At 39.8% G+C, this 12445-nt stretch overlaps 1 protein-coding gene across 1 annotated transcript in view; it reads left to right on the top strand.

Annotated features, from left to right (window-relative positions):
- The window catches only part of LOC109961060 (calcium/calmodulin-dependent protein kinase type II delta chain-like), a 55187-nt gene that overhangs the window by 19776 nt on the left and 22966 nt on the right, over window positions 1-12445 (top strand). Inside the window, exons 4-8 of the mRNA XM_020601616.1 lie at window positions 5929-5988; window positions 8019-8073; window positions 9385-9450; window positions 9673-9745; window positions 12101-12203. Of these exons, the coding sequence (XP_020457272.1) occupies window positions 5929-5988; window positions 8019-8073; window positions 9385-9450; window positions 9673-9745; window positions 12101-12203 (357 nt within the window). The remainder of the gene's footprint in view (window positions 1-5928; window positions 5989-8018; window positions 8074-9384; window positions 9451-9672; window positions 9746-12100; window positions 12204-12445) is intronic.

The raw sequence follows: 12445 nt of genomic DNA, 5'->3' as shown, positions 1-12445 counted from the left end.
GTTCTATCAGTTGTCTGAAGTTAAATATCCCTGTTAGCACCATCAAAGATGCCTTTAAACAAGTACAAATCCTCCACACCCACGAGATTTGCCTTAGTGACTGCGCACAGTTCTCCAGAGGTCCCAGACTCAGAAGTCCACTGACACAGGGAGGCAACACTGATATCAGCCCTTTGTCAAACTCACAGTAAGACTAAATGTCAAAGTAACAGAGCCATGATCATTCATTATTGCCCAGCACAGGTCCTGACTGGCCATAAATGACTGACAGTGGAGAATGACAGACATATCAGCTGTTGCTTAATGTCTGTAGCTGTAGGTATCATATTTTGGATTTGCATCCTCAGTATTATTACCATTGTCATAAGAAAAATGACATCACTTCACAGCCATTTTGATCTTTCCTTTTATCATCTTTTTCATCACCCATCATCGGGTTTTCATCAGTATGCTGTTGGCTTTGAGTAGGTGGCATGAGCCATAGCTTTGGCCCACTGACACCAGTCTGACCCCTCACAGTGACCGGACGTCTGACTGGACTGGACTGACTTGTTGGAGGAAGGGAAAGTGACAGATCTTACAATCTCGCCTCCACATGTCTTGTTCCTCTGTACGCCTCTCAGCATGTCTGTCGCTCTTTCTCTGTTCGTCTTTCACTTTGTGTCATTGTCTCTCTGTCTGCTTGGTAATGCAGGGCAGGCCAAGTCCATATGATTCAAGGCTGTAAGCCAGAGGATTGGATCTATTTATAGTCTTGTGTGCTCTGGGCCATACTGACCCAAAGTCTCTGTCTGTTTTTCTTTCTGTCTGCCTGTCAGTTTCTGACAGTCTGCCATTCATTTATCAGATAAGTCGGTCTTTTATCCTCTCATCCTTAGATAGGAAGACATTTATTTCCAGTTTTTATAAGCTCTACCTCATTGTAACTCTTTCAGCGATGTCAGTCACATATATCTTGTTTTTGTAATGTTCATCCAGTTTTCTTTGGGTGGGGCATGAATTAGATTAGTCCATTTCCACATTGTGCTGAACACTGATCACGAGAAGGGCTGCAACAATCCATCCATTAACCTAATACTAATTCACTTGAGCACTTAGAAATTACTACAGTGCCACAAACTGAGGAGAAAAGCAATGCCAGCGCCTGTATCCGGGAAATCTTTAGTAGTTTGTTGTAATTGATTCGAGCTTAAAAAATGTCAGCTGATCTTTTAGATGATCAGCAGAAAAATAAAATTTTGCCACTGTTTTGATGACCAATTGTTTAATGGTTTTATCAAGTAAAAATGGCAACATTTGCTGGGTCCACCTTTTAAAAGGTGAACATTTTCTCCATTTATTCATCTTAGTCTTTATTCTTTAGACTAAAAGTTGGACAAAGCGAGCGACTGGGCTTTATGAGTTTTCTGTCATTTAGAAAGGGACACACCCAGTGTTTGTTTCAGAGTGGAGTCGGCTTCCAAACATAGTCTGTGTGTATTTGGGTTGTGGAGTTTTGTATGTGTTTTGTTTGCGAGGGAGCCAGGCTGAGAGCCCTGCTTTTAGCTGTGTTCACAGCGCCGTTTTCTTTGTTATGACTGGAACGTTGCTAAACGCTTCAAATGGAATCACTACGTTATCTAATGGCTTTGTTTGAATGGAAAAGCTGTGTGCAACACCACCACACCCACACAAAGATGCACTCTAATACAATAACACTACATGGAAGTACAAGTTGATGACCCCCCCCCCCAAATCACCCCTGTGCACACACTGGACTAGGGCTGGATAAAAATATTGATTGATTTTTATTTTTCCAATTAATTGTGATTCTTGTTTGAACAACTCCGTTATTGATTCTTGACATTCCAAGATCGATTATTTGTATGTATATTTTATTTACTCCTCTTCTCAGTAAACATGTACGACTGCATTAAACATTAAAGAGATTACTTGTTCTAAATGTCAAGCATCTTCCCAGGGTCTCTCTTCAAACTAGTCAGATAAAAGTTAACTTTTATGTAAACATGGTTAGATACCAATTTCTCTCACTTATACAAAGATATTACATTAATGCTCCACTTATGTTGTACGCATACATAAGTATCAATGTACGCTTGGCATTACTCACATTGTGGGGACCAAATCCTGCCCACACTTTCACACTGTGAGGACCCTGCCTTCCTTGTGGGGGTATGCCAGTGGCTTGGTTTAAGGTTACATGAAGTAAAGTTAAACCAATGTAGACAATATTCACCCAAACTTGTTTTTCTTTTTTAGGCTAAGTATAACTGATTTATATGAAATAAGTAAACTGCCAAAATAATTATTAATTTTATGTGACTGCTTTGGAACAATAGCAGCTGTGTGCCTTCACGATAAAGATGTTTTAAATGAAGAAGCTGTTCAATGTGTGCTAGTTGTGTCTAATCAGTGTCTCATTGTGCTAATGTCCAACTGTGCTTAGGTAGTGAGTTGCCAGGTTTGCTCCAATCAGCAGATGAAGAGCAGTAAATGGCAACTGTGATCTTTGTTGACTCAGGCTGCTCAGTCTTTGACAGTGTCTGAGGAGACGACACTTTGATGAAGCTGTAGACTGATACGCTGACTATTTAAACACCAGCAGAGATGGTTGCAATCTTGACAAAATCTATCAAACCTCTATCATGTATTCTGTAAATAAATGTGGTGCCATTTACTATAAAACCCAGGAGGCTATCATTGTCAAATTCTGAAATATTTTTCTTTGAAAATCATTGTATATATTCAGCCTTTTGTGAGTTAAAAACTCAATAGAACTGTGATGCAGTTGGAAGAAGATGCCATGTTTTTCATATGAATTACTGTACAAGAACTCGCAATTCAGCAACAAAATGTGCCAACAGTGCAGAGCAAAACCAGCACCACGATGACCGCATAGCACCAACATATCAGAATAGCAATGTCTACCAGTCAGTGTTTTGCCTGTTTTTGGCCTTGCTGTATGCTCCCTCTTTTCAGTGTGTTTGCATTTCTTGTACAGTATTGTTTGTCTCTTTTCCTGCAGGCAGAATCTAATTGATGTACAGGAGGGAGGTGGAATGGATTGCTTTTCAAACAGTGGATATGGGCTGAAAGAAGCCATCTCTACATCCATACATTCATCCACTGCTCCAGTCTGCTCACAGCTTCTAGACGAGATAGTAATAAGGGGAAGGCTAAATGGATAAATGAATATGATGTGCCACGCTGTCAGTCATCACTCACTCCAATTGGGCTAAGTGCTGTGTGTTTTCTGGAACTGAAAATGTATCACAGCGTCTCTCTGGAAAGTTGTAACTGCAGTGTGTGTGTGTGTGTGTATGGGTGGGGATGGTGAAGGCTGTCTGTGGGCTTGAATATACTAAATTCTGCAAAGGATAGAAAACGGGTTGATCAGAGCTTATTAGCCTCTTTCAGTTATGTTCTACTGGTAATGGTGGTTTTATAAAGAGCCTGCAGTTTTTCTTGTTTCTCTTCATTTCCATACAGTTCTCTCATCTGTCTACTGAAACTCGTCAGTCAGCTTTTAGTTTTTCTAAATGGCTAGCTCTCAGGACTGTCTGCTATCACAAGCATAATAAAGCCATCATCTCGGGCCAGCATTGAAAAAGAGTCCTATTTTTGCAGGCAGATCCAACTTCTAAGAATACAAGCAGCCAAAATAGCCCATTATGGCTCTGAGAAGAGGGTTGTAGAATGTCAGCAGAATGGTTTGATTTCGTCCTCTGAACACTGGTCAGAATGAAGCTCGTGTGTGTCTGTGAGGTCTTGCGTGGATGTTAAACTGAAGAGGACAGGCCTATGTCTTTTTACAGACATGCAAGAGAAAAGCTGCAGCTGATTGGCTTAGCCCTGTGGGTTAGAGGTCTGAGGTTAAATTCAGCATAGTGTTCTATCCCTTCCTGTTGGAGCTGGTTTGTGGTACCATAGTGAATTATTACTAAAACCAGACATGTAATTTAATTTCCATTCATTATCCATACATTTTAAATGCTTTGTATGCATACAACACCACAAATTATACATTTACTTGTAGTTATGGAATTGATTCAGCCTTTTCTTTTAAAGGTCTCTTGGAGTTTGCTGTGAAGGATGGAAGTACCCCTGTTCTCTTTTCCTGCCAGTGTTTTTTCAGTCAGGGGCACCTCTGGGTTACCTCCACCCTGTTAGCTGCATTCATTGATTTCATACAACTTGATTCATTTCCTCTCCAAAGTGTCTAAGCGTGGAATTTCTGGTTTTGATCACAGCTGCGGCCACGATCGTCAAACAGCGTTTAATATACAGGAGTACAACCAACTAATGTGAAGTTCCTGTCTTTTACTGTCTTGGTTGCTTTTTTTTCCCTTTTTTATCTCATTCTCAAGTTAAAGTTTGCTTGTCATCAGAACAGATAAGGACACCATGTGTAGACTGGCATTTACAGTAAAGTTTGTATTCACACTTTATTTTGCTAGCACCTGGTAATCAATCAGCAATCATTACTTTAGTTTGATGACTCATCAGAGTTGAGCTTGGTCACCATGCACAGTTCTCTTCTCGCTTCTTTTCATTTAGTTACATCTCACATTTCACATCTGGCATCAGCTACTGTTATGAGAATATATTTGAGATTATATAATTACTCTAGCATTAGTTTCTCTGCCTTGCCATAGCATTTCTTTGTTTTTTTTTCCCCCATCTTAGATGGCATTTGTGCTATTCTAAATTAATTTGTCACCTCTGATTCATTTGTACCTGAGGTACAGTATGGGTCAAATCCACAGTGATGTAGTACAATATGTATCCTAGACACACAAGTTATTTTTTGCTTTTTTGGCTTTGGACTAAGATGTATGTCCTAGATCACTTGATAAAGTCATTCTTTTCTATTTGAGTAGAATATGTCATGTTTGAATATTTAGCAAATTGTAATATGTCCCACACCATGGCATGGCCTAAAGCCTCGGGCAGGAGGGGATGAGATGTGCAGTGTCCCTCCTTCTGTTTCTCTCTCACTCACTCACTCACTCACACACACACACACACACACACACACACACACACACACGCACACACCAGATTGTGTACTCATGTAAGCAGCCCATCTGTCCCCTGAGACCAACATCTGGTGGGTGTCAGGAAAGGCCAGTGTGAACCCGACCTCTGACATGCTGCTTCAGGAGGTGCCATTCACTGTATCTTTTTACTGTATCGGTCCCACAACCAAATCTGTCTGTACTAAACATGCAGCTGCACATGCAAGCGCGCCACACACACACACACACACACACACACACACACACAGATGGACATCCTCCCCTTGCCATTAGAATCATTAACTGGACACTGATTATGTTGAGGCTGAACCCACAAGACTTATTTCACTAAGTGCAAAAAGCTTGTGCTAGAGGCTGTGTGCACACACATGCGTTATAAATCTGTCTGTCTCTTTGATCAAGCTCACATTAATTGGCAGGCACTGTTATGGCCTCATTGCTTGTCTGGATGGCTGTATCCTAACTTTTTCAGACTGTCCAGCTCCAGGTGATTTGATTTTGGTTACAAATTGGCAGGTTTAAAAGAAAACATTTTTTTCTGAGTAAACTAGAAGGAGCAGAAGAGATTGGATCTACCTGTCTGCACAGATAAAACAAAAATCTAATTTAGTTCATAAAGCCATTAGTGCTGGAGTTTCTGAAATCCTCCCTGCAATCAGTGATTTAGTGATAGTTTTACTGCCCTTGTTGTTGTTTGTTTGTGATTTTATGCTGGCACCATGTTCTTCTGTGTCCATTCGCTCAAACGGTTTTCCAGGAAGTGTTCTTTTACTTTTAGTTTGGTCACTGAATCTCACATGTTGGACAGGATCAAAATATCTTAATTGCTTCTCTTCCTGGTACTGACACTGTGTGCTTTGTTTCTCCTCTCTCTGCCCTTTTCCCTCAGATCACCAGAAACTGGAGCGGGAGGCAAGAATCTGTCGTCTGCTGAAGCATCCGAACATAGGTGAGTCACCTTTGAGCACAGACAGAATAATGGGTTGGTGAAACAGCTGTGTTAAGTCAGAACAACCTTCCAGTTATTGCAGCAGACTCTCTCGTTTGGGTGTTAATATGTAACCTGATATTAGGTGCTTTAACTTAGATTTTGCACACTGTTTAATAAATACAGTGAAAATGGGAAAGGACGTGGTGTCTCTCAGCTAGACTATATGAATTGCAGCCACTTCTTGGTTTTCATGGCTTTTAGATTTCAGCCTTTTCTTCATCAAGTAAAGCACATGCTCAGTTGGATTCAAGACAACTGGTTGACTTGGCCAGTACCTGATTCCTCCCCAGCTAGGCCATAAAAACTGATACTGGTTGTATCATTGTTGCGTCCTGTTGCACTTTTTTAAAACGGGGAGACTGTGAAGGTTCGCCTGTGGCGTTGTTAGTAAATATTTTTGGTAATAAGGCATCCAGTTTTTGCTCACTGATGTTTTTAATATTTTTGGGCAATGCTTGGGCTGTACACCACAGATGAAAACTAAATCAGGTTTGGGATAAACAAACCATAACCTTCTTGTCAGTAGGATACATTCCATGTTGCTTTGGTCTTTTTGACAATGTAATAGTTTCATCTTCCTACACTTCCTGATTGCCACAGTTTGCTTCAAAGTATCAAGCTCCTTCTGAGCTACAACTCTGGACACACACAAAGATGAACAAAGGTTTGAATTCAGTATGACTTACACTTCCCAAAGATGTCAATCAATATCTTTTTTGACCATCACAAACTTGCCTGAAGTTCATCACAGTTTTACTCTAGGTTGTCTGTATATTTATGGGTACACTGCAAACAGCAACTGATAATAGCTAATAATCTTTGTACCTTTAATGGTGGCAGAATGCCAAAATGCAAACAAATCATAGGCACTTGTGCCTGTTTTAACAAGCTCAAGTCCCAGCATGTCACACTTTGAGAAGGCCGGCCCTAAAGAACCAGTGTGCTTTGTTTAATCTCTATAGCGATAAATAGTAGGCTTGAAAGGAGGACTGTGTCTCTAAATGTCTCATAACTTGAGATTCATCACATCTTGTACACTTGAAGTGTGTGTTTGTCTTTGTGCGTGAAACCCAGACATTGGGCAGTGTCCCCTTGAAAAAGGAAGGAAATGGCATAGTATCTTTCAAGTGTCTTATCATACTTTGCCGCCCAATGCAAGCTATACAGACACACAGGGTATGATAACAGCTCAATAGGTATGGTTTCACTGGTCTCTTTATTCTTTGTCCCACCTGATTCCTGCTTTTTCATCACCGTATTCTTCTTTTCTTTTCCACCCCCAATGGCTCTTTGTTATTCCACTCTCAAGGGAAGAGCCTGTGAAGTTTTCTTTTCTCTAAATGCAAGTCATCTGAAGGAGGAAATAAGAGTTATACATCACATTTCCAGGCCTAATTCAGCAACTGAAGCACCTTCACTCACCTTGACACAAGCAGGTCTTTTAATCTACTTGTGAAACCCAGTTAGTAGGTTGCTGTGTCGTGTGTGTGTGTGTGTGTGTGTGTGTGTGTGCACTTCAAAAGCCATTGCTTGAAGTTGTCCTTGTGTGGAGAAAAAAGGAACCACTCGACCCTCCGAGTATATTCTTTCCTTTCCGACCTGGTGCTTCTTTAACTGAGAGAAGCCCTAAAAAGAAATGAGCAATATCACATCAATTATGAATGAATAAAATATGGAAACTATTTTAATTTGTCATCCAAATCTGTTACTTTGACCTCTCCTGTCACATTCGTTGTATTTTTTAATGTTTGGATTTAATTCAGTTGTATCTGTGTGCAAATAAAACTAAAAGATAAACTACTATGTACATTGTAAGTGTAAGCTGTTACACTGCTTATAAGGCACAAGTAATAACCACCACTGTCCCTCACACTCAGATTAATATGGTGGTTCCCAGTGTTTCCATAAAAACAAGATCATCAAAATCATCTTACTTACAGTAATTGACTGTTTCTAATTGAAGTCATTTTTTCTCTCTTTCTCACTAGTACGGCTCCATGACAGCATCTCGGAGGAAGGTTTCCATTACCTCGTCTTCGACCTGTAAGTAAATCACATTAACACACGCACACAGGTCACAGGGTCAGGCTGGAGTATTGCTCCAGGATGTATTGCTTCACAAAAGCAATTTTCCATGACTGTCACCGGTCACAGCTTTTCCACTGAGATGCTATGATGGAAAGGTTCAGTTTTTCCAGATAGGTGGTGTAAATCTCACTCTCTTTTTGCCATGTTTACCCCACAAATAAAAATGATGGTTGAGAGGGGCAAACTTTCTTTTTCATACTGGTCATTGCTTCTTTCTACATCTATTTTGTGTAACGTACTGTATGTTCTAATCAAAACCCTGTGACTATATTGTGAAAACAGTGCATGTTAAATATCAAATTTTATATTTCTAACTCAGTATAAAGATACAAGTTGTAGCCAACTTACAGTACTTTGAATAAAATGTTTCTCGTTTTTGTAACACTTTCCTTCACATATGTAATTAATTCACTGAGATGCAACTGCATTTCATTTCACATTTCAGATCGTATCGTTCAGCACATAATTGTTTAAGTTCAAAAACTGTGCTGAATAAATATTGCAAGACATTTCAGGTCAAGCTCTACTGTCATTTGGTTATTTTTTTTCCATCTGAGGTACAGATAAGACATGAAAGTCAGTCTTGAGTTATTAGCAGCCAGTGAAGTCAGAGCACGAGGCACATGCACATCAATACTGAACATGTTGGGCCTCATACCAGTTTCACTGAAAGAGTTTGTCATAGCAGTGACAGAGAAACTCTCCACCATCTTGGGCTGTAGAATCCCTCCTTCTCCATCACTTTGCTTACTCGGTAATATCCTAGAAATCGACCACCTACCAATTAAATATAAAAACCCACTCCTCATTTCTCTAGCTATTGCCAAGAAAACAATCTTTCAAAATTGGAAATCAAAAAAATCAATACACATAAACCACTGGACCAACCTTCTGACAGAATACATCACATTAGAGAAAATGGCATCCACTCACAAGAATAGTTTATAAATTTTTTATTTTTATTTTATTTACTTTCCCTCCTTTTCCCTTTCTTGCATTTCATAGACTGCATAAGTTGGAAATACCCACACTTCACACACTACAACCTTGTTAAACACTCTATATCCTTTTGTAATGTCATGCAACTGTTGTCTTGTCTCGTGTTCGGTACTGTTTTGTTAATGTGTTTCTTTGTTTCAATAAAAAAAAAAAAGAGTTTGTCATGATAATGACTGTAACATGTATATTTCCTTTGTGAGAGGGATGTTCTTTGTCTCAAGTTGCTTCCTCTATAGCAGAAAAGAGAATTAATGTGTGTGTCTGCAGTGTCACTGGAGGAGAGCTGTTTGAGGACATTGTTGCAAGAGAGTATTACAGCGAGGTAGATGCCAGGTACAGTATGTCATAATGCTAACGTGTGAATATGCATGTTAGTTTTCCTACATATGACATTTAGGTATAAAATTTTGTTAATAGTTCACTTTTATTAATGTCAAGCACAGTAAAAGACACGGTAGTAATTCTAACACTGAAAATATAAACAAAAGACCAATGATGAGGACATTGTGTTGAGGTTCATTTTTTAAATCCTCACTAGCTGTTGTGTTCCTCCAGCCAGTGCATCAATCAGATCCTGGAGAGCGTCAGTCACATCCACCAGCATGACATTGTGCACAGGGACCTCAAGGTGAGTTATCATATCCTTTCTGACCCACAGAAATCTCTGAATGAATGAAGATGAAAGGGGTTTATGGAGATTCACAACAGGTCTGAACACATTTGCACAGACACCACGACATTAAGAACATGAAGAACAACTTGAGGGACGAGCATTGCCCCTTTCTTCACCTGCTTTCCTCCGCCCGTATTTTTCTGTTCTCATCTCTCTGTGTCTGTACCTCCTCTCGTTTCTCCAACTATCCCTCTCTGTCCTATCCTCTCCTGCCTGTGCTGCTGAGGAGTGACGAAAGCAGACCAGCTGCTATTAATAGCGGGTCGGTGGGTGAAATGACGGCCGATGATGATTTCCCTCACAGCAAGATTGTTCACCCCAAGCAGAAACGGCACTCTGACCTCCTTGGCTGCGTTATTTTGATTTTAGTAATATGGTCAGTGACAACAGCAAAGTGAGCTGAGATTTAAACACCTTGATAATTGCATCACATTTTCTTTCATTGCCAGTACTGAGTTTAGAGTCCTAAACTTTAATAGTTTACTTAACAGTCTGGTTCATTACTTTTATGTGATGGTGCAAAATTAAACCATTACTCTAGGGTAAGCAGACAAACAGTTTTTGCTTGTGAGTGGTGCAAATGGACTTTGTTGCTTTTCATTGATTTTTATCGTGCATATGTATCAGATTTACTGAAAGGACGATAATGATGGCAGATAAGTGCAGAAGACAAATGAATTACATTAATATACATCTCCATGTATTTGAACTGTAGCTGTGCTGCATCATTACTGCAAGTTCTTAAAAGGCATACTGAACAACAACAACAACAAAAATCAATTTTGGAACTAACCCTTTAAACTTCATTGACCTGCTGATGGGGCAGTCATTATAAACTCATTCTGTGCAGCCAAATACTGTTTAGTCACACTAAAATGTATTTTAATTTTAGTAGAGTTTCCCAGAGTTTCCACAAATATCAAATATGAGAGGTTGAATTTGGTGGAAATGTAAATTATTAACAAGATATCTGGAAATTTTCATCTGCTGGCATGAAGCAACATAGAAAATGTTTCACACAGTATAAACATCATTACATTACATGCATTTACAGCATATGGCAAATGTTTGAATACTCGACTTTGATGTCACATGGCCAGAAACAAAACTCCAAATTAATGTTGCTGTGTCTGGGTAAAGACACAACTAGTTGCTAGCACATTCAACACTACAATGGTGTAAATTATTATACCTGTTTACAGCTTGTCCCACCGCTTCTAATTCGCCAAAATAATACTCATTCATTTATTTTTATTTTTTTTTCGAAGAGCCTGGTGGGATAAAGCCACCCAAAGTGCCAGTTACATCGGAGCCATAAACATACTAATAACGCCGACACAGTGTGCTATGGAGAGGTGTGACCTCACACACTCGTCATATTTTTGCCTTCCTGTCATCTTGGGAGAGCCACTCGCTGAAGAGAAAACAAGTATTAGAGAGAAAGAGTTGAGTGCTGTCGGCTGGTGGCAGGATGGGTTGCCATGGTAACTGTGGGGTGAGGTCACCCGGCTGCTGCAGCGCCAGCGTAGGGACTCATTATGCCACCTCCTATTTATCTATCTCTGTCTGTCTCTCTGTTCTTCTGTTGCTTTCACTCCAGCTCAGTGTCCCTGTGCAGTGTTTTCCCCTCTCTTTCCTGTTGTTTCAGCTCTGACCGATAGAGAGGAAACATTGTAAATGGGTGCATGGATGGAGAGAGTGACAGATGACAGGAAACAGGCTAAGAACACAAACACAGTTTGTACAAGTGTCAGACGTTCGTCCATCTGTCTACATTGGAGGCGACGAGGATGGCTAAGCGCTACAAAGACATTTGCCCTCAAGTCACACGTGCGCGTTTGTTTTCATTCCTTGTGGGGACTTTACATTGACCTACATTCATTTCCTGAACACTTGCATTACCCTACCCCTTAACCATAACCGCTGCTTGCCATGTTATGCAGACAGGACAGGGGGGACTAAGGGGACATGTTTTACTCTCACCCTTTTTCCTTATTAAATGTATTTACAAATATTTTTGTTCATAACTGTGCTAGTTTAATTTGTAAAGCTTCATGGAGTTTGTAGAAGAACAAATGTAACAAACTGTTTTTAGTGAATAATAGACTTTTTGTCTGGAAGTGGAAATAAAATAATTAGCGTACGGTTTCTCAAATGAGAATTTGCTTCATGGAAAAATCTGAACCCTTTTTTTGTGTGTGTTGTCGAGACTAATATGGAATCATCTGTTCTAACTTGTGCAGGGAATGTGTCAGCTGTTTGTATGAAAACATTTCATTCTAAAGAACTATTTGTCTGTGTGTGTTGCAGCCAGAGAACCTGCTCCTGGCCAGTAAGATGAAGGAAGCAGCGGTGAAGCTTGCAGATTTTGGTCTAGCCATCGAGGTGCAGGGGGACCAGCAGGCGTGGTTTGGTAAAAAAAAAAAATTTTTTTATTTTTTTTGAACTTTGTTTCTTTTGGTGCTCATTTACAGTAGCAGTGCTTGCTTTGGCAAGAAACCCACCATCACTGCTTTAGAAAATAAAAGTATTCAATTAATAGCATGCTAGGGTGCACGTGTTAGTGAAATATAATGATGATAATTATAAGAGAAAGGTAATAAGAACACGTGACATACTCAACCATGATTCTCTTGTAGAAGACATTTTTGATCA

This window comes from Monopterus albus, unplaced genomic scaffold (assembly GCF_001952655.1).
Source record: "Monopterus albus unplaced genomic scaffold, M_albus_1.0 scaffold52.1, whole genome shotgun sequence".
Classification (NCBI taxonomy): Eukaryota; Metazoa; Chordata; class Actinopteri; order Synbranchiformes; family Synbranchidae; genus Monopterus; species Monopterus albus.
The sequence above is the reverse complement of the archived record's forward strand: the minus strand, read 5'-3'. Positions and strand labels throughout refer to the sequence as shown.